The sequence below is a fragment of the Scylla paramamosain genome, chromosome 21 (genome assembly GCF_035594125.1).
Source record: "Scylla paramamosain isolate STU-SP2022 chromosome 21, ASM3559412v1, whole genome shotgun sequence".
Lineage (NCBI taxonomy): Eukaryota > Metazoa > Arthropoda > Malacostraca > Decapoda > Portunidae > Scylla > Scylla paramamosain.
Window position 1 is genome coordinate 16,143,146 of NC_087171.1, and position 27,621 is coordinate 16,170,766.

Genomic DNA, 27,621 nt, shown 5'->3' on the forward strand with positions numbered 1-27,621 from the left:
CCCCTTCCCCTCTTGGGCGGCTGTGGCATTAGCTTTCTGCAGTATTCATGGGAGTGAAATTAGCACTGAGGCAGCTTGCATGGGCGTGGCATAAGCGGTGGGCAGCGTTCATGGCTGCGGTATTAGCATTGCTTTGAAACAACAAGGGAAGGTATTACGTTTCCTTACAAAACAGCCAACTTACTGTATTTCTGCCGTCGTGGATGTAAAAATTTGTTTGTTTGTTTGTTTGTTTGTTTGATGTATGATTTCTTTGCGTGTGTTTAATGTTCTGCATTTTCTCTATTATTTTCTTTTGTACTTGTTGCAATAATATGGATTAATATGGATACCAATACACATACCATTAATGTAATTGTAAGACCTTTTCTCAGACCAATTTATTTTTCTTACAACCTCTCTATCCAGCCTTTATGATATTACGGTTAGGGCCTTCTGGGCTACCACATTAATCTTATCCTAACGTATTAGTGTGTGTGTGTGTGTGTGTGTGTGTGTGTGTGTGTGTGTGTGTGTGTGTGTGTGTGTGTGTGTGTGTGTGTGTGTGTGTGTGTGTGTGTGTGTGTGTGTGTGTGTGTGTGTGTGTGTGTGTGTGTGTGTGTGTGTGTATTGTGAAGGTGACTTGCCTCCCCTTCCAGAATCAAAAAAGTCTCAGACATATTTTAATCTTGACGCTACTGAACGCTTTCACTTCAGCTTTAATCAAGAATAAGAACAATAATAGCACCGTCGTGACTGTATATAGCATGGATAATTCAAATGTGTGATGATAATGGATATTAGAACTTCACGTCTTTTAGTGGCAAGTGGAATTTCCCTTTTTATAAAGTTCTGCATGTGTTTAGTGTTACATTAATTTGCATTCGTCCATTTCTTGTAAGAAGTAATGACAAGGATGATGGTGATTACACTTATACTCGAAAAAAATAATAAATAAATAAAACTGTCCCTTTCATCTCCACATATTCTTCAAGTGTAACCAGTAAATCAATAAGCACAAAAAAAAAAACGAATAGATAAATAAACAAATAGATAAATAAATAAATAAATAAATAAAAATAAATAATTTTACAAATATATATCTACGTTCCGTTTTCTGAGTGTGGCAGGCAGTGTACTGGGTGGATGTTTGGTGGAGAACAGGTGAGTGTACAGAGGCGGGGAACAAGGCGGCGGCAGGTGCAAGTGTCTGGGGTCTGTGGCAGGAAGGGATGAGAGGGCTGGTGGTGGTGTATCGTTAACAGGAGCTCACTTGGTTTTGTCGAGTAAATCTTCCATCACCAAACGCTTCAGCTGTGGCTCAGGGAACGTCAGGTATTGGAGGGAAACCTGTGCATAGCTATTACCGAAGATGAAGCGTGTGTGTTTGTGTGTGTGTGTGTGTGTGTGTGTGTCTGTGCTTGTGTGGGGAGGGTGGAGGGGGATACGATACCTTGACATGCCGCAGGGAGGCGAGGCAAGGCGAGGGAACCAGGAAAAACAGGGACTTATGAAGGGCAGGAGGGAGCGTGGATGGCTGTAGTGAAGAGGAAATGCAACAGAGGTTTCTAGAGAGAGATAAATGAGGTGTAGCGAATATAGCAATGAAAGCATGGAAAGAAGAGGCGGAGGTGAAATGGAGGGGAGCAAACAGCTGGGTATTATGGTAATGGAGTGGAAGCAGTTGATGGGAAAACAATAGGAGGGGAGAGGCGGCCATTAATTAGCGTGTGTGGGAAAAATCATGGAATGCTTCTTCCCACTAATATTATTTCCTCCTCCCTCAGGAAATTACGGAAAAATAACACAAAATTTATGGCAAAAAAATCGGAGGGAGAACATATGATACGCTGTATGAAATCTCCCGCATTTTTCTGTCGCTCTTCTTGTGAACATTTGCTTGTGCACTCCATAATTCTTATCATATTATTTTCATAATTAAAAGGAAAATAGTACCCAGGACAAAAAAAAAAAAAATACTGTTGTCTTGGATTTCAATTTACTTGCATTTTTCCAGTAATTCAGCTATAAATTTTCTTTTTATCATAAGATGTACGAGTATAAGAATGAGGTTACTCCCAAGTTTTAATTACACCCGGCATGACCTTACAGAGAACACAAGAAGTGTTTACATGAAGGGAAGGGATCCTGAAGTTGTGTCAGGAGACTTTAATTACTAAGTGTTGTAACCTTATCCAAATGGCGCTGACAGTGGAGCCTGCTTATGTGTGGTACAGTGAGTGCAAACAGTCGTTAGGAGTACGGAAATATTTGCCTATTTATTCATGTATGTATTTGTTTATTTGTTTGTTTTATTTTTACGAAGATCAGATTGAGAGGTAAAATATTATATTAATTACGGCTCTGTAATGAAAATGCTCCTTGTTTCTCAGTGTTCATGGGGAGATGGAAAAGTGAGAGAAAAAAAGAATTACACATTTTGTTTCGTTCAAGGTTTTAGTATGTAAACAATGTAAACCAGGTATGTCTGATGTGTAAAAAAAAAGAAAAAAAATAAGAACACGAGTATTGGGTGACGGTGCGTTCCCGCGAGCAATGGCAAGTCTTTTTGCTGGTCCCTCTCCGGCAGAAAATATTCCCATGCTCCGCACAAACACAAAATGTAGCCAAGTCAATTACGGATGTTATAATGATCCCCGCCGCCAGTATTATGCTCGGTGCTGGATTAAAATGGCAATGAATGCTAATTTCACCCCCTCTTTTTTTTTTTTTTTTTTTTATCATGACTGAAAGTGAGTGAGGGAGAGTGACCGTGGGCCGCGTCCCTGAAGACTGACGGCCAGGATATTGCGCGCGTGCATGTGCGTGTACGTGCATGTTCAGATTCAGATTCAGATTCAGATTCAGATTCAGATTCAGATAATATTCAGATTATTATATTCGAGTATATCATTCTCTGCAGTTTGTATGGGCTCTGACTAGCTCTTCATTGCTCACTTAATATTCCTAAAGTCAGATTTGAAATATTTACCCTGCATTTCTAAAAAGTATTACAGGAAGCTTCCCTTGCACGATTTCTGTCATTTGCCGTGCCATCAGTTCCGCTAGTCTCTCCTATATAGACTCTCATATATATATGTATATCTCTTTGTATTTTTCAACAAAACATAGACATTTACACTGAAAAAAGAAAAATATGTTCTAATAAATATTTGTGAAAAACGTTTTGGAGTAAAAAAAAAAAAAAATTATGACTTCCCACCCAGGTAGGGCCGTTTATAGCAGCGATCCAGCACCATAATGGATACAAAGCGAGAGCTGGCAAGGTGATACAACTCCAACCTTCCTGTAATTGTGTGAGAAAGGGAAGGGGATAGGGAGGGGAAGCCTGACCAAATGATGTTAGTGCAGGAGGAGGAGGAGGAGGAGGAGGAGGAGGAGGAGGAGGAGGAGGAAGATAAGAGCAGTTACCGGAGAGGGATATAAGCGCTTGGCCACCACACCACTGCTCTCAGCCGTGTTGTCCAAGCATTTTGTGATAGGAAGGGATGATCACCATAGCCACACCCCCGGCTGAACAGTGGCTACTACTACTACTACTACTACTACTACTACTACTACTACTACTACTACTACTGCTGCTGCTGCTGCTGCTGCTGCTGCTGCTGCTGCTGCTGCTGCTGCTGCTGCTGCTGCTGCTGCTGCTACTACTACTACTACTACTACTACTACTACTACTACTACTACTACTACTTCCACTACTGCCGCTGTTGCCAGTGCTGCTGTTCCTGCTGCTTGAAGATGACAGTAACTTTAGCGCGGTGATAGCAGGACATAAATCAAGGCAATGCGTCGTGTCTGGAGGGTGGGAATGAGGGGCGGGGGAGCGTGGTGAAATATTTGCATCATCGTGGAGTCTGTAGTTTGTGTCTGCAGAGTCACGCGCTGGTTTGGTGAACGGACAGTATGAGAGAGAGAGAGAGAGAGAGAGAGAGAGAGAGAGAGAGAGAGAGAGAGAGAGAGAGAGAGAGAATTATGTATTGTATGACTAGTTCGGAGCGTGTACATGCTTCATTCATCCTTGACATTTAGAAGACCAGTCGCCTTTTTCTTATTGTCATTTCACTGATATCAGTATTGATTTGATAAGCGCCACTGACACTAACACGAGTAAATGATTCTAGTAATGCGAAAGAATGTCATCAGATATCGCGTGAGGCTACGTTATATTTTTCTCTATACGTAGCTTTGATGTCAGTATGTGTTGATCATTATCACACTAAGTCGTTCAGTGTAAAATAGGTCGTTTTGAACACCACTAGCTGCAGGCGCTCTTCCGTCAAGAAACTATTGATGACATTCTTTCTTTCTTTTCCTTTCTCTTTTTTTTTTTTTCAGTTCAACGAACCAGATCACGATAAGTTTAAAGAAGCGAGATAGATAACGAGGTACTTAGTCTGTAACACCGGACAGTCTGAAAAGTAACAATATTCAGAAAACTTGTGCCGCCTTCATGAGTTCCAATAATGTGCTTGTGTTTATATTGCGAGTACTTCCTTTAACAAATTAGTCATGGTTCCAGGAGTTTCCTACTTCAAGAAATATAAGTTATGCTATAAGACAGGGTACTGTTATTGTTACAGGCACCTTGTGAGTGTTCACACACCAAAGCTTTCACAGAAATCATGGTTTTCTGCAGGATTTTGTGTACTTCGAGCATTTACCCATTAATCTATTTTTGACTTAGCATTACATTTAGCGCACTTAGTAATGTGAACATTTAAAGGTTTACCATTCATCTCTGCACCAGTGAACATATTTCTGACGTTAGCTTAACGTTAACTGTACCATGTATACGTATCAAAATCTATATGAAGAAAAAATGTATTATCATTCCTCTCATATATGCATTAGCTATAAATTTTGTTAACAGCATTTGTGTTTTAGTGCTCACTTTAGGACTCAGGTCGATAAAGGAGATATATTGGATTCCCAGACAGACAGATAGACTTGCAGATTAAAACAGACATACTTTGGAATACTCCTCATATCCACACCAAGCCTCGGCCACACGCCAACAGCCTTACATCTCTGGAAGTGTGTGTGTACTGTACCTCGGCTCTTCATCCTCTCACCGCCATTCCTTCCTCACCACCTGCCGCAGCCTACCTCCCCACCCCTTCCCTCCCGCCTTGGCAATAGTGGTGTATATTGTGTCGCCTGAGTGACGCGTAGCGGAAAGGAGCGGTAGAGGCTCAAATATACATTCTCTCTCTCTCTCTCTCTCTCTCTCTCTCTCTCTCTGGGTGACGTAGCACGCTGGGTGGCGGGGTGGCGGGATGGGTAAGTAATAAGTAACAAGTACCGGAGCCAGACACCTGCACAGTGGTCCCGTGTACCTGCAGGAGACGCAGGTGTTGTAACTTATAGCGCCTTTCATCACACATCTCCCTCTTGGCTGGAATCGATGCCGCTGGTCAAATCGGTATTTATCACTTATTTGTTGGTGGCATACTTGAAAGGTTTCGCGCACGATGTTGTTGTGTGCTTCGCTAAATAAAGCTCGCAGGGTGTGGGGTGAACCAAAACTTGTTGTGATATTGCTAGTTACAGATTTTCGAAGTATTCATAATTGATTGGTTCCTCAGCGTTGCCTCTTCTGTTTAATAAATAATAATAACGAGCAGTGATGGCGAAGAAAGGAGTGATTTTGATTTGCCAGGCTTGATGGGATGTGGGTGAACCAAAACTTGTTGTGGTATTACTAGTTGTTATTTTTCGTTGTATCCATAATTGATTTGTTACTCAGCGTTGCGTTTCATGTGTAGTAGATAATAATAACACACAGTAATGGGGAAGAAAGGAGAAATATGTCAAACATCACAAGACAGAGAGAGAGAGGAAAATAGCAATTGTTCATTATAAGAAAATACCTTCGCCAATAGGTCAGGGCGTGACAGGAGGAACCTCTACTTCCGTATCGACGAACCCGACGCTGAACGTCGCTCAATACTCAAGTAACAGCCCAGCACAGGAAGTCCCTCCTGGATGATCACCATTCCCCTGAATGTCGTCGCAGCTTCTTTGTTTGGAGCCATTTTGTTTTAGCGAACTCCTGTTTATCGCTGCAATTGCCAGCGTGTGCTCAGATATAAAAATAAATACATTTTTAAAAACTTGACTTTTCATTCCGAGCGAAGTGATAGAGGGTGGTTTTTTTTTTCTTTTCTTTTCTTTCTGTGTAATTATTAGTCAATTTAGATTTCTTACTTGAATTTACATTTATATTTTAGGATTGTTGCATTATTATTGTTTTTGGTATGTCACGTCTCTTTTTAACTTTCATAGACAGCACATTAATATTTGAGTAATTATCAGCATCTCAAAAATAAATGTCCAAATATTCGCACGTATTCCCCAAATAGTGTTTCTTTTCATTCTTTTCATGAAATCGCATTTAAACCCACTTGCTCCATGTTGCTCTCTCTGAATACGTATGCTTCAGCTTTTTGCACTTTTATGTAAACTTCACGGCGAAACGTTTTAGGAATTACTTTCTTGCTGTTTTTCTTATAATATTGCATATTGAGAACTGAAGATTAGCCACCGGTGGTATAATGTGCCCTGAGGATGGTGTACAACAGAGAGAGAGAGAGAGAGAGAGAGAGAGAGAGAGAGAGAGAGAGAGAGAGAGAGAGAGAGAGAGAGAGAGAGAGAGAGAGAGAGAGAGAGAGAGAGAGAGAGAGAGGTAAATGTGCTGATCAGTAAACACATTTTTAGTACTCTTGAAAAAAAAAGCAAATGGAACTGGACTATTCACTAGATAATTCCTTTCCAAATCTTCTAAATGTTTCCATTGCTCTACAGTATTTTATGTGTGGTAGTAGCAGCACACCAGCACCGCCAGCACCACCGACAGAAATTTTTCGTCATGATGCAAAATAACACAGTGTTATTGAAAATTCCAGTTTTGCTTGTCTATCAATCATTTTAAAAGAAAACATAAAAATGAGAGAAAAATTTGGATGAGTTCACGGAATGGAATTTACATGTGGATACATCGGGATTCCAGACCATCCCCTCAATGACCAAGGCTTTGCCGGCCTCACCTTTTCCCTGGAGGACCACAAATGACGGCCACTCTCCTCCCCCAGGATACGTGCCGCAGTCCCAGTGGGTGGTGACATCGGTTTGTAGATGGCGATAAAAAAGAGACAACCAGGGACACTTATCAGGATGTCCCCAGCATGGCAGCACACCCAACACTGCATCCCACGCTGGGTTCACATCAGCCGCATTCCATCCGCCATGTTTTAATCCACTCTCATAGTAATTTTTCATGCAGGAATCAATATTTTTCATTACGATTTCTCCCTTTCCATTAAAAAAAAAAAAAAATACAGAATTGGACTTGTCAGTTTTCCGCGCACCGTAACGTGTACTGCCAGTATTTGAATGTTCCTGTTTATTGTGGTTTCGCATCATTTTAATGAACAACTTGAATTGTGTACCGAGTCAGTGCTAATTGGTTTTCATTCCACGATGAAAGATATAACGTAAACATGATAAGAACATCCGATCTGCAGAAATGTGTGATGTATTGCCCGGTACTACGAAAAGTTACTGATTTTTGTACTCCTCTTTGTACAAAATGAGTATTGAATGTATTTATAGTTACTTACATGACCTTGCTGTTTTTGGTGCTGCCGAGGCCTGGACCAGGTTGCTGCACTGAACTTGAGACGAAAAAATAAATCAGTACACTTATTTCTTCAGTATTCACGAAATTGATATATTCATACGTTTTAATGATTCCTGGTATAGCTTTACAACAAGCACAGAAATATATACTTTCAAATCATATACTTTCCTCTGTGTAGATGTTATCATGATAATAATGCTGCTGTTGCTGATGTTGTTCTTGTTGCCGCTGCAGCTGCTAAAGGTGATGATGCAGTAAATATTTAAACACATTAAGGCGACAGTTGCGACAAGAGGATACGTCTCTTCCTTCCTCTCCCCTCGAGATCCAAACCGAGAAAATTGTGGCGGTGCGGAGAAAGGAGTGGAGGAGACACTCGTTAATGATACAGTGGTGGGAAAGGAGAGTTGTAATGGAGTTCGGGGAGAGGAAGAAAGTGTGTGGAGTGGTTAAGTGCCTGCAATGCTCTGCCACCCCGCGTCCCGTTAGTCTCCAGGCAGCTCCGTTAAATCAAACAGTTTAATCTGAGCAAAGGGAGGAGACTAAATAGAAAATGGAGTTTGCAATTATTCATGACTTCATGAGAAAGATAAATTCGATAGGAGGGAGGCAAGGGATGAACCGAACTGCTGCACTCCAGGCACACTGCTAAGAGATAACGAATGTAGATAAAGGGCTCTTTTTGGGGCGCCATTAGATGAAAAAAATATTTAGTAACATAGAATCAGTGGAGTAGTAAAACGTAGAATAAATATGAACGGAAAAATAAGCGTAAAGTAATGAGACTGAGGTGTGAAGTGTGCCGTCAGACACCACCACCACCACCACCAACAACAACAACAACAACAACAACAACAATGTTACTGTTAATCAACGTGCGTACGTGCATGCGTGCGTGCGTGCGTGTGTGTGTGTGTGTGTGTGTGTGTGTGTGTGTGTGTGTGTGTGTGTGTGTGTGTGTTTAAATTAGTGAATTAATTAATCGGATAGAATTACCGGAGCTGTCGAGTCACTGAGTGCATCGTGTTCAAAAAAGAGTTGATGTGTTTGAAATGAGGCACTAACTATTTCTTCTATGTGGGCGGTGCAGAAAAAAAAAAAAATCACATCCATACACTAATACCTGTAACGGTAATTAAAACAATGTCAGTCAATTTTTTACTGTACCCTTTGGCAACAACCTGTCTGACGCCAATGTTGACGAAGAAAGCATATTCATAAACGAGATTCCGATAAGTTAGGCTTATAGGTCGGCGAGGCAGCTCATGTGTCTCACCTCACACTGTCCAGGCAGGTGAGGAACGAACAAGCTGAAAATGTGAAATTTAAATTGAATCGGGCTTGGTTTCACTGTACATCTTCATCGGCAGCTACTCAATTACCTTAGACAAATCATATATACGTGGGGGTTTACTTTGATATTAGTTACTATCGATATCATTGTCACGTGGTACAAAAATAAAAGATTCACTGATTCATGGAACATAGAACAAACTCAAGTTAACCCTATTGAAGTTGCTATTCCAGAAGAAAAGAATGAACGTGGCAAGGTCATGTCGTACTCACAGCTGAAAATACATGGGCGGGTATTTGAGTGATAGAAAGATGACCCGAGGAAAGAAACCAGAGCAAGGAAAAACAAAGAACAACATGAAGCGGCAGCATGATGCAATTTGCTGGAATGAACTGTGATAGACGAGCAGCCTTCAGGGAAACGCGAGAAGAGGTGTCAGAGGGCCTACTCGTGCAGGGAACCAGCTGTAGAAAAAAAGCAAATAAAAACATCAGTCCTTCGTATTTTTTTTTTCTTTTTTTCTTCGCCATTTGATGTCCTGAGACCGTAACAGGCTGCGTCAGTAAAGAACGTCTCACACACAAGTAATATTATTCACTTGAGGTAATTATTCTAGCGATGCACTTACCGATCATTAATTTCCACGTCTTCTGTCAGAAAGATTAATTTACATAATTATGCACGCACGCAGGTCATGTTTCACTAATGAAGCACCAATAGACTGACGAGTGAAATCTTTACAGTATGCTTTTGTGTCTATGATGTTTAATTATAACCATTACAGTAATTACAAGTATAAAATCCCATAACTTCAAAAGACACGGTAAACATTACAGAATACTGAGGAAAAACTGAAAGCTGCTAATTATTTTTTTTTAAGTCCGGAGGAGCCGCCGGCCACTGCCACAATGAGGATTTTGCTTCATTTACTATCCCACACCACAGTTAACTATTTGTAGTCAGTGTGTGTGTGTGTGTGTTGGGGGAGAAGAGAGGAACATCCATGCTCACTCTACTTATAAGTAATGTATAAAACTAACAAGTTTATAGATAATATAAGCATCTATTTCTTTTTACAAGTACAAAAAAAAAAAAAAAAAGAGGAAGATAACGTATGGATACCTATTTCTCTTATATGGAGTGAGAGGGAATTGTGTTTTGAAGAATTTTAGTGTGTGCCATACACAGAAAACATCACATGCAAATTTGACTGAATTCGATTCCATCAGCATGAGTGACGCACGGGCGTGATGGCGAACCTTGTCTATTGCGACGAGAACATGGACATTTTTTTTTTTCTTTCGTTTTCGTTATTCATCAGGTCTCAAAATCCACTTGATGAGGCTGTCCTTGAGACACTGGGAACGGAGAAGAGATGTAATAAGGCATAAGAGATTCATTATACTCGTACTTTCACGTCTATGTCCAGGCACAGACATTACTGGTGTTTTAATATTACGTGTCCTACATACAGAAAAATAAACAAATGAATAACTAATGCATAGGCTACATTACATGTTATTTTATATCAACCATTAACAGACTGAAAGCATTTTATAATTTACTTTACTGAAAAAACACTGGTCACTTTGAATGAAGTTTGCCTCTTTCATTCAGTGGCGGTACGTATACTAAGCAATGATATGTATATTGTGGTACACAGTGATAGTTACCTTTGCGTTTGCTAGTTCCGGTAGTTTACGATTGTATCACGGCTCTTACGTCAAGGTCATTGCATAAAGGTAAATAAAAAAAAAGAGAAGAGATAATAGAAAAAAAAACCAGGAAGATATCACAGAAATCGCGGCAACACAAGTGCTCTTACTGAAAGGACTCCTAATCTTTGGTCTCGTTCACAAAATAACTTGCCAATTTCCCTTCATTACAAAATCCTAGTGATCCTTTTACCAGTGCGGTGTCTGAAGTAATGTGACCTTTACATACGCGGCCTTATCTTTACTCCTCCCTTGCACGTAATCCCGACTCTTGGATGGGCTCTGTAATTTCTAATGTCTGGAAATTTACGTGATACTCTTTTCTTTGGTCATAATGAGAGTATGAATTCGTGATGAAGCAGGTATTCTCTCTCTCTCTCTCCTCTCTCTCTCTCTCTCTCTCTCTCTCTCTCTCTCTCTCTCTCTCTCTCTCTCTCTCTCTCTCTCTCTCTCTCTCTCTCTCTCTCTCTCTCTCTCTCTCTCTCTCTCTCTCTCTCTCTCTCTCGCGGCTTTGTACAGGTAAAGAAAAGAGGGTGTTGTCATTTCTCTCTCTGCACCCTTATAGTGAGTAACATAAATCTAGATACTGTACATGCCTTCCATTTGAATGCTTGTGAGAGAAGGGCCCTCTGCAGGGATAAAAGTAAGGTAAAGACTAGATTTATGAGATGGATTTACGTGCACATGGAAAAAAAAAATAACACATCATGGTCTTCACAGTGTGTTCCTTCCTTAATCTTACTTATGTGAGGGATTTGTTTTGTTTGCCCAAGCGTGCGAGTATCTGAGCTGTGAAAAGGGATTGAAGTGTTTTTTTTTTTCCTTTTATTCTTTTTATTTTTTTTGGTGCGTTCAGATGTAACATGTATTACTACATTACACGCAGCATTTTCTCATTTTTTCCGTGTATTAATTTGGTCTCCCTTCACAGCCGCTCCTCCTTTTAAGTTTCTCCTTTCTTTTTCTTTTTTTTCTTTTCGTTTAGGGAAGTTAAGACCACTGCAATTTACTCCTTTCGTAATTTCTCCTTCACACTTTCTTTTTCTCACATTCATCTTTCTCTTTTTATCCCGTGACCCTCCTCCTCCTCCTCCTCCTCCTCCTCCTCCTCCTCCTCCTCCTCCTCCTCCTCCTCCTCCTCCTCTTCCTCCTCCTCCACCTTCCTCACTTTCACGCCTTCTCTCCACCCTTCTGGGTATCACGAGACAGTATTTAGATTTCATCTTCCATAATTTCCCGCCACACTTTCCATCCCGCTGCTCTCCTTGTGTCCATCCACGCTCAGGTGCATCACTAAGGGACAGCGAGAGACACACATAAACACACACACACACACACACACACACACACACACACACACACACACACACACACACACTATATAACTGCTGCTGGAGGTGTGACGCGGTGTACTACGATAGCTATGTCATTGATCACTTGAGCTTGCCGTGTCCATCCTCCAGAATTCATGTTGTTCCTGTCTCGGGAGGTAAAAGCTCAATATTCCCTCCGCGGCCTGCCTGGTGAGTAGCTGGCCTGAAGGAACAACCTCCCCCCACAACATCTCCCCCTGAACATCCTGAACAACACCTCCCCCCTGAACATCCTGCACATTGAAGAAAGGCACGCGTAAACCCTTGATAGTATATACTTAATACACTACTAAACTATAATATCAGATACGTACTCACTGACTCATTGTGTTTATTCAAGAGCCTGTGGGGACGTAGTGTTACTGATGTGCGTCTATTTTGGAAGAAATATTAATCACGTTTCGTTGGATAATATTAGAGGCAATATAATATGAGGCATTAGCTATTGTAATTCAATGCCTATTTTTGATGTAGACACGTCAGTCATTCTGGACGAGTGGCGGGGACAAATCTTTCCTGATCTATGGTCATATATTTCATTAGTTTATTTTATGAAGAAATTATTGCTTCCAACATATGACTAATGGAAACATTACGTCATTACTACTGCAACATTGGCCATTACATATTATACTCGTCCCGCCAAATGTAACAGATACTTATTATGAAGATAGACTACCAAAACCTTGAGTACAACAACACATTATTTAATTCCAATGAAGTATACCACTAATTATAATGAGGAAAACTATGTTCACTTTGAGAATTATAGGCAGAGACCAGAAACACTCACGGCACTGTTTTGGTCGCTGCACCTGCGTTTTAGCACCGTAGTGGGGAAAAGTGTCATTGTTTTAATTTACGTGTGTTTATCATGAGCGGGAATACAATGACGTATTGTGAATATGATGAGACAATTGGGACTGCTAGTGTGTGTGTGTGTACTTATGAGAGAGAGAGAGAGAGAGAGAGAGAGAGAGAGAGAGAGAGAGAGAGAGAGAGAGAGAGAGAGAGAGAGAAATAGACAAAGTTGTATGGACAGATAGAGACTGACAGAGACACACAGACAGACAACCAGACAGACAGAGCTATTCAGAGTTACAAACGAGATTGAATGTCAGGTTTTTTATGGAGGACCCTTGCTTATCAAAGGGCATCCGGTGTATATTGTGGCTCCATACAAGTCTAATGGTGTTTTCATTGCGTCAACACTTTTTCAGCCCTGTTTCGGTCATTGAAACTACAAGGATGCATCCAGCGCCACTTCCTGCGAGCTGTATGTGAAACCAAACGTCTGAATTTTGTTTTTTTTAATTACTATTTTGTAAATGGTATATATTTTTTTTTCCAGACATGCAAACAATTTACTTTTTGCACACAATAATGAAAACATTTGTTGTATGAAGGTAATTTTAAAACATCATGATATTCAAAACTATTTTCTTATACTCGCTTATCTCTAAAGCAGAACACTTGGTCACTTCGTGTCTGACCAGCCTTTGCCTCACTAAGTGGTCACGAGGTGTGGGTGATAGATATTACTTCTGGTTCTAGTGAACAACACCTATTTTGGTTCTTAGACTTATTAATTTCAATTAAGAGAATTTTCTTTGAACAGGAAGTATGTAATGCGGGACGCGAATGCTCGATTAAAGGTCCTTGATTAGAGGTCTGTGCTTTGTCCTCTGTAATTCAGACGTTACTGATGATCTCATTTTATTTCTAGGTCCTGGTAACCAATAACCTCGGTATCAATGAATTCGCTCCCAGTTAACATGCAACCTGATGAAGGAAGATTTTGAATTTTCGTCATGTGACAAAGTGTATATTTTTTCTATAGAACTTAAGATTTCATGGCCACGTTACAATTTCAGGGAGACGGCAACAATTTCATTTTTTTTTCTGGTATTGTGGTTAGTTATGTGCATGTCTGAAAAAAAAAAAAGACAGTTATGTTTTCCTGTCTTTACCTTCCGTGCTAAGAAGTAGTGTTGGTGGTAGAATTTATCAGTGTTTAATAGTTTGTAAATGAAATTATTTAGTTAAACATAGAAAGTTACTAACTCCTTCATGTAATCATTTGATTTTTTTTTCCTTTCGATAATGTTGGAGGGCAGTCCTAGAAACGTTTTACGGGGGACTCGTTTTTCCCTGCTTTGTTTAATGCCTTGTGTCTCAGTAATGGAAGTTTGACACTTTCAAAGCAAAAAATGCGAGACTCCTTCATGCAGCAGAACCAGCCCAATGGTGTACTGAACCTGACATTTCCTAATCCTGGAATTTGTACTCTTACTATCAAACTTAATTCAGTTACCAAATAAAGGTGTGAGTACGATTATATGAAATATTTTTAGCATTGCAAAACAAGTTCAATTATTCTCTCTAAACAACAACAAACGAACAAATCAGTAGATTGCTGTGATAGAAGAAAAAATTCCCTTGACGTTTATTTTCATTAATTCGCAATACACGTTAATTCCCCGGAAGAAATAAATTGGCCCATGTTTGATTTAGTTGTCAAAGTAGCTTTATTTGTTGCATCCCCAGTATTTCCACGGCTGAGGGAAAAGTCCACCTTTTACATTGTCCGAAACATCAATTAAGTCAATGAAAATTTCATCCTCCCTTCAATTGTGTCAAAACTCAACATGTTTCCATTGAACTCAGCCCTGTGAATCCCCTGTGTGTATGTGTGTGTGTTTGTGTATGTGTGTGTGTGTGTGTGTGTGTGTGTGTGTGTGTGTGTGTGTGTGTGTAAAACAACCCCCCTTCCACACACACACACACACACACACACACACACACACACACACACACACACACACACACACACACACACAGAGAGAGAGAGAGAGAGAGAGAGAGAGAGAGAGAGAGAGAGAGAGAGAGAGAGAGAGAGAGAGAGAGAGAGAGAGATGAGGGGAAAACTTCCAGCATCATATGAACAGGTTACTTTCCTGCTTTGCCATTATCGAAAATGAAACCCTTAGCATCGTAATAGAGAAGAAAAAAATGGTAATGTAAATACCGAACTTAAGAAATTTTCCTCAAAAACTATCCTTTTATGTACGCGATAATGTGCCAGAAGTACATATAAGAAAAAGAAGACGTGCGTATACTATTTTGAAGACCAGTGCGTCTAAAACATTATATTTCCTTAACACGTACATTATGCAAAAATATGACGCCCACATTCCCTTTATTTTCCACCAGACTGAAGGGGAAAAAGGGAAAGAAGAAAAAGGAGGAAAAAAAAAAAGCTCCTCACAACAGCTGCCTCTGATAACGTACATATTTTTTTCCTCTTTTTAAAGGAAATGACAGGAGATGTTTGGTGTGCAGTGAAAGCAAGGTATTGTCTTCTTCACAATGCGAGAAGCTGGTGCCAGATGGACGTTCCCTGGTCTTGAGTCTTGTGCAGGCGAGTTTTGACGATCAGGTATTATGTGGTGTTGATTGATAACGGACTCTCTCTCTCTCTCTCTCTCTCTCTCTCTCTCTCTCTCTCTCTCTCTCTCTCTCTCTCTCTCTCTCTCTCTCTCTCTCTCAAAGAAATAAAAGAAATTAAAAATAAAAATAAAACAGAAGTAGTAGCAACAACAACGTTACTACTACTACTACTACTACTATGACCACTACAACCATCACCACTACTACTACTACTACTACTACTACTACTACTACTACTACTACTACTATTACTACCACCACCACCACCACCACCACCACCACCACCACCACCACCACCACCACAACAACAACAACAACAACAACAACAACAACAACAATAACTACTACTACTACTATTACTACCACCATCACTTCATGCCCGTCTGTCCTATGTATTCCCCACTCCCTGTGTTTTTGTCGTCCTTCAGGGATCGCTGCTTTTGATGACGTTACCGCCGAACCCTGTTTTTGTCCTTCATTCCTTGATCAAAAAGCCGCCACGCTGAAAGAAGCCATCTCGCTTTCCTTCCGCCGCTGCTCATCAAACAGCAAGAGTGGGGGAAAAAAATGAATGAGTGCTTCCTGTGAGCGTCTTATCGGCTGAAAATCTCACCATTTTAAAAGTAAACAGGATGATTATTTTCTCACTTTCTAAGAGATGGATGCAATGTAGAATTTTTTGCTTCATATTTATCGTGTGATTTTTTTTTTTTCTCATCCAACAGCGTTTTGTCGGACGTACTCGTAGAATACCGGTGAAAATAATTCGTTGAGTGTTGGATCTGAGGTTCCCGGAAGTGTTGTCAGTGGTGCAGTGTTGTGAAAAACAATGGAACTTCATGGAGGTGTTTGCTTTTGTGAAGTAATAAAAGATTTTGTGGATTGATGTTTTTATTCTTTTGATATAAAATACTGTGTACTCCTAATAATAAGGATAATTATAATAGACAAGGACATGTGTTTAGAGTTTTCAGACATGATTTCCTTAAGACTTTCAGTAAAGAAAAAGACAGGGACGTATAATTACTTGATATAATTGTGGAGAGGCCATTGTCAGAGTGAGACAGCATTTTTATCATGTTTTTTTCATACTGATCAAAATTTTTAGATCTCAGGCGCACCATAGTTTTCATTATCATTGTTATTATTTTATATTTTAGGCGCAGCAAAAGCGGAGTGAAGAAAGCTAGCCTTAGGTGCACGATGGCTGAAAATAGAAAGAAAAGAAACGTAGCTGGCTGTAGATTTCCATCAGCTAAAATATGCATCCCGTAAAAACGTTCTATGACAATGCTGGCTTTTATTAAATTTCTCGGAATTAGCAATGTGAATTTGAAAACAGTTTCGCTTTTTCTCTTCTGCCACACTAGTCAGTGGAGAGAGAGAGAGAGAGAGAGAGAGAGAGAGAGAGAGAGAGAGAGAGAGAGAGAGAGAGAGAGAGAGAGAGAGAGAGAGAGAGGTGGGGGTGGAGAAGGATAAGGACGTTTCAGCGGTTGCCTGAATCCTCTTGACACATTGTGACGTGGGCAAGAATACATTGCCCTCGTTACTATCCTCCCTTGGACATAAACCAGTGTTGTGTCCCCTCCCTCCCTATCTCCTTCCCTCCCTCCTTCCCTCCTTCCCTCCTTCCTCCGTTTCCTTTTTCAGTCCTCATCCTTTTTCCGTCCCTCCCTCCCCCCGTGTTAGAGAAAACGAGATACAATATTCTGATCCGTGTTTTATGTGTGTGTATATATATATATATATATATATATATATATATATATATATATATATATATATATATATATATATATATATATATATATATATATATATATATATATATATATATATATATATATATATATATTTTTTTTTTTTTTTTTTTTTTTTTTTTTCAGCATTATACAGCCAAATGGCAACAACTACTATTACAACAACAACAATAACTACTACTACTACTACTACTACTACTACTACTACTACTACTACTACTACTACTACTACTACTACTACTACTACTACTACTACTACTACTACACTATTACATCTACAAATACCACTACCACTATTGCTAATGTCTCCGTCACCTTCCTTGTCTTCATTCCCTGACTTCATACACCAGCCAGTGACCGCCACACCTTGAACGATCCTCCCCTGAACCTGTGAACCCTCCTCCTTTACCCTCCCACCCAACACTCCATCTACAACGTACTTTCCTCAAACTGATGTCTTTCCTTGTCATTTCCTTCCTAACTTGGTGCGCTGCTCATTTCCTTCCCTTCTCTCTTCTCCCTCCCACGCTCCCTCTCTCTCTTCCTTCACCGCAGCTCCTTTCCATAATAGCATCGTCCCCGAGACCCGCCCTGAGTCGTGTTGGCATTTTTCTGTGCCTCTATTTGTTTCCCCTCCGGGTCGGGCAGGCAAGAGTCACAGTTTTGTTGGATGCCGTGCAAAGGTGCAAAATTCATATATATATTTTTTTTTTGCTTGTATTAATGGACTCACGCCAAGAAGTGGATAAAATAAACACGATACTTGCTGAGCAGGAAGTAGAAGAAGGTAATGGTGCTTGGACGGGAAAAGGTCATCCAGAATTGCCGAGAACTAGTGTTGAGTGTAAACGTCGAAGGTGTTGATTAATTAATTGAATTCCAGTAGAGTTGGATCTAATGAAAAGAAAAAAAAAATAGTGAAAGGAGAGTGCTGTTCTGAAATTACAAAACTTTTGATAAGTGGTTACAGAGACGAATATTTCATTTGTGCCCTTTTCGGAATGTTAGTAAATGTTTTGTTTATAGAAATTTTAAGTCACTTATTTAAGTTATTTGGAGAATGAGCAGCTAGAAGAAGTGTAACATTTATTTACAGAACCTTACCTGCAAGGAAAGTGTTAGAACTAAGTTAGAGTAAGACGAAATTGCCAGTAAAATGTTTATAGTTGTAATCATGACATCCCCCGTACGACTTGTCGTTAGCTATTATTATTATTTCAATAACGCGCTCATTAAGAAGAAATGGAGAAAAAAAAAAAAATCTTATACTTTTATATACAAACTCTGTTTAACGAACGTTACTTTTGTGAAAGTTAATGAAGGTGCTTCTGGTGTCCTCAAAACACCTGCCTACACTGCTGATGCAGAGGAGAACCAGAACAAAGCCACAGCACCACGCGTGTCTAGACGTATAGTGTGTCGGGGAGTATAGGAAACAAAGACAGCCGTGCTCGCGGTGTTATGGTAATCGGCTCTTCCATCCTGAGATAGCACTGCAGAGGTGCCTCATCTCTCCGTGAGGAAATCGCTTTAGTACCATATTCTTTATCTATCACGTGCTTTATGTTCCTCTTTACCATGCCAGCAAGATAAACCCAACCTGCTTAGCGCCTCTCAGCCTCCCTCTCGCGCAACAGCCAGGCACTTACTCTCCTATTCATCCTTCCCACACCCCATCTTCTGCACTTTTATACACTTGAATCCCTTTCGTGCAACAGCCAGGCACTCACTCTCCCCATTCATACCACCTCAACACCCCTCCTCCCACCACCCACCTTCTGCACCTTTATATACCTCAATCCCTCCTCAGTAGCTCCCCGCAAAGCGATGGCTTATCCTGCTTGAATATTCCTTTCTTAGCCTCCATTCTTTCCGCCTCATCGCTTTCCACCCGAGGCCAATGTTGGTAGTCCTTATGCTCCTCCTCCTTACCTCGCCCTCCAGTCATTCATACCTAGATAAGGGTCTAAGTGAGGGCTGAGGGGAGTACGGCCTACCACTTCACCTCTGATGGTTTACAATATTTACTGATACTTTTCACGAGATTTACTGCATAACCAAAGCATCCCATTTGCATATAAATCGTTCCTCGCCAAGAGAGAGTGAGGAGATATATCCAGGTATTCCTTACGTGGAGGGCGAGAGAGAGAGAGAGAGAGAGAGAGAGAGAGAGAGAGAGAGAGAGAGAGAGAGAGAGAGAGAGAGAGAGAGAGAGAGAGAGAGAGAGAGAGAGAGAGAGAGAGAGAGAGAGAGAGAAATGACAAATTACCTTGCAACAATTCGTAGGTTAGTCATGTAATTTCACTCATTTTTTGGACGTAATTAATGGAATACCTTTGTGTTTTCAGAGCTTATCAAGAGGCCAAAAGTTTTATTTAACAGAGGGACAGTCTTACACCGCTATTATCTCTCACATTCTCGTAAATGAAGAGTGATTAAGCTTAATTTTTTTTGACTCTCTTCTCTCTCTCTCTCTCTCTCTCTCTCTCTCTCTCTCTCTCTCTCTCTCTCTCTCTCTCTCTCTCTCTCTCTCTCTCTCTCTCAGAAGGCAGTATTCAGTTCAGTATTCCGCTCTAACAGTCAGCCATTCCCCTCATCAGTAACACCTACATAATCTCGCGTCAAGATGAACCCCTCACCTCGCCTCGCATTTCTCTCTCTCTCTCTCTCTCTCTCTCTCTCTGCTGTGGAAATCTCACCCACGCCGCGTGTTGAAATGACGTGAGTTAGCAGCAGGTGCACCCGTCATCACTTATTTTCCCTTCACCTTTTTATCCTTTTCTTTGTACAGCCTCACCATTCTTTGCGTTAACAATTCAGAGTCGATGCGATACGTCCACCGAAGCTTTCCTCACCTGAATACATTACCTTGATATCGTACTTCTTCCTCGTGCCACTATTTCGAAAAGAGTAAGGCCACGTCTGCCAATCAGGCTCTACACACAGACACACACATACACTGCTACTCTTGTTATATAGACGCTACGTGTACAGGCATAATAAGTGCAGATCCGTCTGTTTTTTTTTTTTCTTTCCCTTCCATTCTTTCGCTCCTAGTTTTCTTTGGTCGCTGTTTCTCTTTTCTGATCGTTGCCTTTCACTCTGCATCCCTGCCTTCCCCTCTCCTGGGATTCCCACGGGGGGCCGCAGCGGGAAAGAATAGGGTGTATGGAGACAGGGCAGGTTCTCTCTCTCTCTCTCTCTCTCTCTCTCTCTCTCTCTCTCTCTCTCTCTCTCTCTCTCTCTCTCTCTCTCTCTCTCTCTCTCTCTCTCTCTCTCTCTCTCTCTCTCTCTCGCCTGCCACTGTCACGAGCTCCTCTTTTTATTCCCTTTATTTCTTCCTTTTTTTAATGTGTGTGTGAGAGGCACAGAGAAGTTTTCGTATTTCCTGACGTGATGTTGAGCTACCGTTGATAGCAAGCACACGTGTGGGTGTTTAGTGTGTGTGGGTGTGTGTGTGTGTGTGTGTGTGTGTGTGTGTGTGTGTGTGTGTGTTTGATACGTGCTTTTGATAGATGTGAGGGTGTTCAATAAGTGTATGTGTGTGTGTGTGTGATGAGAAGGTGGACATGGTGGCTGGGGGAAATCACAATGGCATGCAGTGATGATTAATTGAACAGCTCATGGTTCACCGCGAGTTGGTTCACAGATAAGCCGCAGGTTGTTTATGCCTCACGATTACTTACTGAAATAAATGCACCAGTATGAATGCGGAATATGATATGACTGGCGCACACCATAGCCGGCCATTTAGTCTCACTCATGCACGGGTGGATATCTGGGTGGTTCTCTAGCGCCGGGGACGTGCAGTGATCTGGTTGTCACGGTTACCATTGTATTAAAAGAAAGGAATGTCTGCCGTGATAAATTACATGAGTGCCCTATAAATGTGATGCATAACTGCCTGATCCGGAAAGTGATAATATATACACGCGGGATTTGAGCAGGATGGAGAGCGACTGTGTGCAAGGGAAGAGTGTAAAGAAATTGAGTTAAAGGTGTTGAATGGAAAAGAAAGTGAAATCCAGGAAACAGGCACGTGGGTTGATGGTGATGGAAACTCTGCCACATCAGTCATTCCTTTAGAAAGGTGACTGATGCGGCTCTTGAGTGAGTTAAGCGTCAAAAACACAAAGAGATGTAGAAAACAATACCTCTGTCGGAAAAAAAAGGGAGGTTTATGAAAGATGGGTCCAGGAATAACACCATTGTTCTCTTGTTTTCCCTTCCATCCCTTCTCTTCTCATTTCTCTTTCTAGCCCCTTTCTTCCTTCCCACTTTCATTCATCTTTTTTCTTGCTTTCCTTTCATTCAACCAGTTACTGACATCATTCTTCAGGCGAGAAGGAAAGGGAAGGAAACAAAGTGCAAGTTTATTCATCAAGTTCTGTAATATATAGAACGACAAAAGATTATATGAAAAAAAAAAGTTTAATGAGAGAAATTAATTACATATTGTTTTAACACACACACACACACACACACACTCACACACACACACCCCTGAAGGCGACGCGCACGGACCGGTACAGACTCAGTGCGATTCCCACCATGGTGCGAGCCATCAATCAATAGTATTTCCCTCCTAGATTAGACTTACCTTTAAGATTAATGTTAAGTTTTTCCCCACCCCCTATGTACATTTTCAGTTTGTCAACTGCCTAAATAATAAACCGTTTATTATTATTATTATTATTATTACACACTTTTTTCACTTGCTTATCTATTTATTGATTTTTAGTATCCACGTTTGTACGTATTTTGTTTAAGCGTCACATCACGGGCGGATAACTCGGTGACGTCAAGAGACAAGGAGTGAGTGTGGCCTGATCGACCCACAGAATCCCTAAGAGGTCCTTGGCGAGGCGACTTGGCTGATGGAAAGACAGATCCGCTCCCGAAATTTACCTGTCGCTCACCCTTTCCCCATCCTCTCACTCACCACACGGCGCCTCTCTCTGTTCCTCTTCTCATCTCACCTTAGACTATGCTCTCCACCATCTCCTCTCTGCACTCAATCTCTCCATCATCTTTCCCTTATCGTTTTCTCAACTCACTGCAGTTCATTCCCTCAATATATTCTTCTATATACCATTTATGCATGTACCTCACTCCATAGTCTCTCTCTCTCTCTCTCTCTCTCTCTCTCTCTCTCTCTCTCTCTCTCTCTCTCTCTCTCTCTCTCTCTCTCACCTTTGAACTTGTCCCTTTGCGCCTCACCCTCTACTAACCTCACCATAAACCTTTCCCGCCTCTCAGGTCATCCTAATCACCCCCCTTCTCTCTCTCTCTCTCTCTCTCTCTCTCTCTCTCTCTCTCTCTCTCTCTCTCTCTCTCTCTCTCTCTCTCTCTCTCTCTCTCTCTCTCTCTCTCTCTCTCTCTCTCTCTCTCTCCCACTGCAGCTCATCCTGACTAATTCCATCCTCAGAGCAAGACCAGACTCATACCAGCTCAGCACTCACCGTTCACTCGCCACAGTTTGCACCGGGGAGGATAACACGGTCTCTCTCTCTCTCTCTCTCTCTCTCTCTCTCTCTCTCTCTCTCTCTCTCTCTCTCTCTCTCTCTCTCTCTCTCTCTCTCTCTCTCTCTCTGTGTGTGTGTGTGTGTGTGTGTGTGTGTGTGTGTGTGTAAAAATAATAATATTATTACATACACATGAATGCAATTCCAGTCCCACAATACTATACCAAGAAAGATCATTCACAGCCCTTCCCCTTTGACCATTTGCTCACGTCACACATCTGTCACTCCTCATTTAAGTATTGCCAGAGAACTGCTTATCCTTCCTCCACTCCCACCGCTCACACCCACGTTACTCTATTTTAGGCAAGTCCTTTAATGTATAGTAGGATATAAGATACATTTATTATCATTCTGTCAGTGGAAGTGGCGTCAATCTCAAGCTTTTAGTGTTACTCTATGTATTTTTAGGTCTGGTCTATCTGAGTATTATATAAAGCCGTAAAGCCACTCTATCCTTCCTCCTCCTCCTCCTCCTCCTCCTCCTCCTCGGTCACCTTTTACTCCGTCCCCAGTCTCCTCTTCCTGCCTCGTTCCGTCTCGTTAAGTGTTTCGTGCAGACTTAGACACATGTTAAGGTCCTCGTCTCCACACTTCACGTCCTCCAGCTTCTCTTGCCTCCATTGCGATTTACGAGGGAGTTAAGTGACGAGCGTGGCAAAGCAGCGTCCCGGAGGATTTGTCGGCCAGGGATTCAGGGTAGTCAACAGGAGTGGTGATGGTGATGGTGGTGGTGGTGGTAATTGTAATGAGTGAAGTAACGGTGATGCTGTTACTTATTTTAATGGAGATGTCGATAATATTTATTATTATTATTATTATTATTATTATTATTATTATTATTATTATTGTTATTATTATTATTATTATTATTATTATTATTATTATTATTATTATTATTATTATTATTATTATTACTACTACTACTACTACTACTACTACTACATTTGTTATTTTTCTTATTTCTACAATACCCTTTGAACTCTCTCTTTTTCTCTCTCTCTCTCTCTCTCTCTCTCTCTCTCTCTCTCTCTCTCTCTCTCTCTCTCTCTCTCTCTCTCTCTCTCTCTCTCTCTCATATCCTTATCGCTCAACATCTTCATAAGAAACGAGGTTCATTTAAGTCGCTTATGAGATCACAACAAAGGCTGATCGGTATCTCTGGGAAGGCAAGAAGAAAGACACAAAGTTAAAGGAAAGAAAGATAAGAGAATAAGTCACAGGATTAATGGAGAACCGGGAGCTAAGTAATCACCTATAATGGTTCACCTCTCGAGAGTCTTCCACGTGACAGTAGGTGTTGGCGGGAAAAGTTTTAATGAGCGTTGGCCGGGCTGCCGCTCCTGCTGCTGTGCCGGGACTCCTGACTCTTGCACTATACTTTTAAAATCAAGGCTCTGGCCAAGAGTAAGCTGGCGGAAGGATGGCAGGGCCGGATGGGAGGTAGCGATAGAAAAATACTAAAATACTGTATGCTCAAAACATTGATTTCACCTAAATTTGAATTGGAAAACTTGATAACCTTGAATAGCTGTGATGATAAGGTTTATGGAAATTGAAATAATTAATGATTTTACTATTTATTAATGTTGTGTTGTATAACCAGACTAAACCAAATTTAGGAGGCTTCAAGGAAAGAAACAAAAGAACTTACAGAAGCGAATTCAAGTACACCGCTGTCTTGATCGTAAGTCCAAGTATTGCGGGTAATACAAGTTTAATGATATGTTGGAATCTGAGAGAAACAATAGGTGCGCTTCTGTTGAGCGTTTCTTCCGAGGCACTATTATTTATTTACAACACTGTTGCTCAATGCTGATGCACGGTATTTTGTGTTCACAATTCCCAGCGGAACACGATGCACTGAGGATGGTATCTTTTCGTTGTTGAGTTTTCTTTTTCTTTTTTTTTTTTTTCATATGCGGATTCCATGCACATGCACGCAAGAACGCGCGGATGCATATAAAGTGAAGTTGTGACTATTAACAAGGTCAGGCTGCAATACTGGCTGCGTGGATGACGTCATCTACTTGCATGAGTGTCAGTACTGATATCACCAGTTACGCCTCACAGTCTTTATTTATTTATTTATCTATTTGTTTATCTATGTTACAAGTTACGAAAGCGCCTCCAACCATCACGGGGTTTTTTTGTCGGGCATCACGTACTATTCCAAGGAGTCGAGTGTCGGTGAATTCAGTGCGGCTAAGGGTTGGTTCACGCTGGCCAGTCTTGTTCGACATATTTTGCCTGTTAGATGTATATCGTGAGTGAAACAAGGAAGGAGCCGCTGCCCCACTCCTCAGCTCGTGCTTGCAGGCTATTGATCGATTCTGAGGATGGCCTACAGCAGCAGGCTTCGCTCCGTCACTTACGCTACTTCGGAGTGTCCTCGAGAAAAGCATGCACGCAGTCAACTCTTATTTTTGTTTGCCCATTATAAGAAAATAAATAAAAAAGATTTTATATATATATATATATATATATATATATATATATATATATATATATATATATATATATATATATATATATATATATATATATATATATATATATATATATATATATATATATATATATATATATATATATATACATATATATATATATATATATATATATATATATATATATATATATATATATATATATATATATATATATATATAATATAATATTTTTCTAGCTATACTAGCAAAAAATTATAGCCACATACATAGAGCAGCCTGCAGTTGTTACATGTAAGGTTTATTCAGCCCAGCTTGTCATTAGCACAGCGACATTTTCTTCAAACGAGTAATATGGTTTCTTTCCGTCCCCAGGGCAGGCGTTCACGCCACGCCAGCATGACCTCACAGGACACAGGTTATGGTGGAAGGACTCCTCGGAAGACTCGAGGGGGAAAGTGAGCGAATCTATTGAGGTAACACAGCAGGGAGCAGAGAAGGTAAGTTTTCCTCTGATGCAGAAGCAACAGCATCAGCTGCAGAGCTCAGCGCGGCGCCTTACTCCCATAGAACTTCCAAAACACCACCACTGTGAGGCCTTTAACACAAGCAAGACAGGAAACCTTTCGGCCTTCTCCAGACAGCACTCTCTGGGAACACAAAGACAACTAAAATATGACACTCCAGCCAAGGCTCGCAAGGGCCACTCAGGCTGTCACCACCACAGTTCCTTTCATCACGACCATTACAGTCATCTTCACAGCTTCAGTCACCGCAAACATCATCAAGTTTTGCAAAGGAAGAGGCGGAGTCATCACCACCTCAAAAAGCGTCACCAGAACTCCCAAGCAGAAGGAATCCGCCGCTGGCCCCTCCTGCAGTTCTCTCAGTCTGAGTATCGCCGCACCGTGACGGAAGACTTGCCTCTACACACCTCCATCCTGACAGTGAGTGCGCGCCTTCCCTGCACTTGTGTCTTGTTTCTGTAGTGAGTGGGACGTTTTGAATCACTGTGCATCCGAGGCTACCATTAAAACCATATTGTCTTACGTCCGTGTAATATTGTGTTGTCTGCACCTTAACACAATGGCTGTCCTTCTGGAGTGCTTCAAAGACTTGTACTCTCTACAGTACTCTACGTGAATTATTTAGTGATGTATGCTGCGGATGAATCTGGCACATGGGGATTTGGCCGCACGGGCACCGCGTGAACGATCTCATCAAATTTCATTGATTTTCGTTTCTTCTTTCGGGAAAAAAAAAAAATATATATATATATATATATATATATATATATATATATATATATATATATATATATATATATATATATATATATATATATATATATATATATATATATATATATATATATATATATATATATATATATATGTATACCATCGCGTCTCCAAAATATCATGTCGCTATCTTTTGTTTCTGCTCCATCTTTTTTGTAACTGAACAGCCGCTGGTGTGTAAACTTTGTTCGTGATCGGGTACGTGCTTTATTTTTATCCCGAGGCTGTCTATTTCTGAAGAAACGCTCTTGAACAGTTAATGCCACGCGTTACCCTTGCCCTTTCCTGTCCGGCAGTTCGTGTTTCATATTTGATTTTTCGGCCGAAGACCTTACACGCACATACACACACACACACACACACACACACACACACACACACACACACGTTCCCAGGATGTATTCTCTTTCTGAGCGCACCTGTAATTCCTGTTGGTGGCAGGTGAGCGTGGAGGGCGCGCGGCCACAGGAGCGAGCACAGTTACAGTACCACCTCAGTGACACGGAAAACTTTGGCGTCGACGAGGCTGGCGTCATCTACAACCTCCGCCGCCTGGACCACGAGACTTCAGGCGGCCGCTACACGGTGCAGGTCACAGCCGAGCAACGAGGTGAGTTAGGGGCGGGGCGGGGCTGGCAGCAGGGCATGTGTAGGGTGAAGAGGGAGTGAGGGCTTGGTGGGGTGAAGAGTGGCAAGTGGTGGCAGAGACTGTGAAGGGAGAGGAGTCTGAGGATGGGCATGGCAGAGACAGACTTAGTGTTGTCTTGGTGTATACTGATAATTTCTCTCACTCACTTCTCGATGTTTATGTTTATTCATATATCTTCTACAGGCACCACACATGTATCTGTAACATGTATCACGTAGGTAATTTTATTTATTTATTTTTTTCCTTTTCTCATTATCCTCCACCTCCCGAAACAGGAGGCGGTCGTCGGTGGCCACGACCTGCCGCTGCCGTCATTGTCCAAGTGCAAGACTCCCCTGAGACACCCACCTTCGACTCCAGCCACTACCACTTCACCATTTCAGAGTTCGCACTGAAAGGTGAGACGCTTGGTAGCATCGTTCACACTGCACAGGAAATAAGAGGTTCTCAGATCTGCCAGTGCAC

At 41.2% G+C, this 27,621-nt stretch overlaps 1 protein-coding gene across 1 annotated transcript in view; it reads left to right on the forward strand.

Annotated features, from left to right (window-relative positions):
- LOC135111121 (neural-cadherin-like) overlaps positions 1 to 27,621 on the forward strand; it is a 189,602-nt gene that overhangs the window by 124,965 nt on the left and 37,016 nt on the right. Inside the window, exons 4-6 of the mRNA XM_064024097.1 lie at positions 25,582 to 26,153; positions 26,949 to 27,117; positions 27,432 to 27,554. Coding sequence (XP_063880167.1) covers positions 25,582 to 26,153; positions 26,949 to 27,117; positions 27,432 to 27,554 — 864 coding nt within the window. The remainder of the gene's footprint in view (positions 1 to 25,581; positions 26,154 to 26,948; positions 27,118 to 27,431; positions 27,555 to 27,621) is intronic.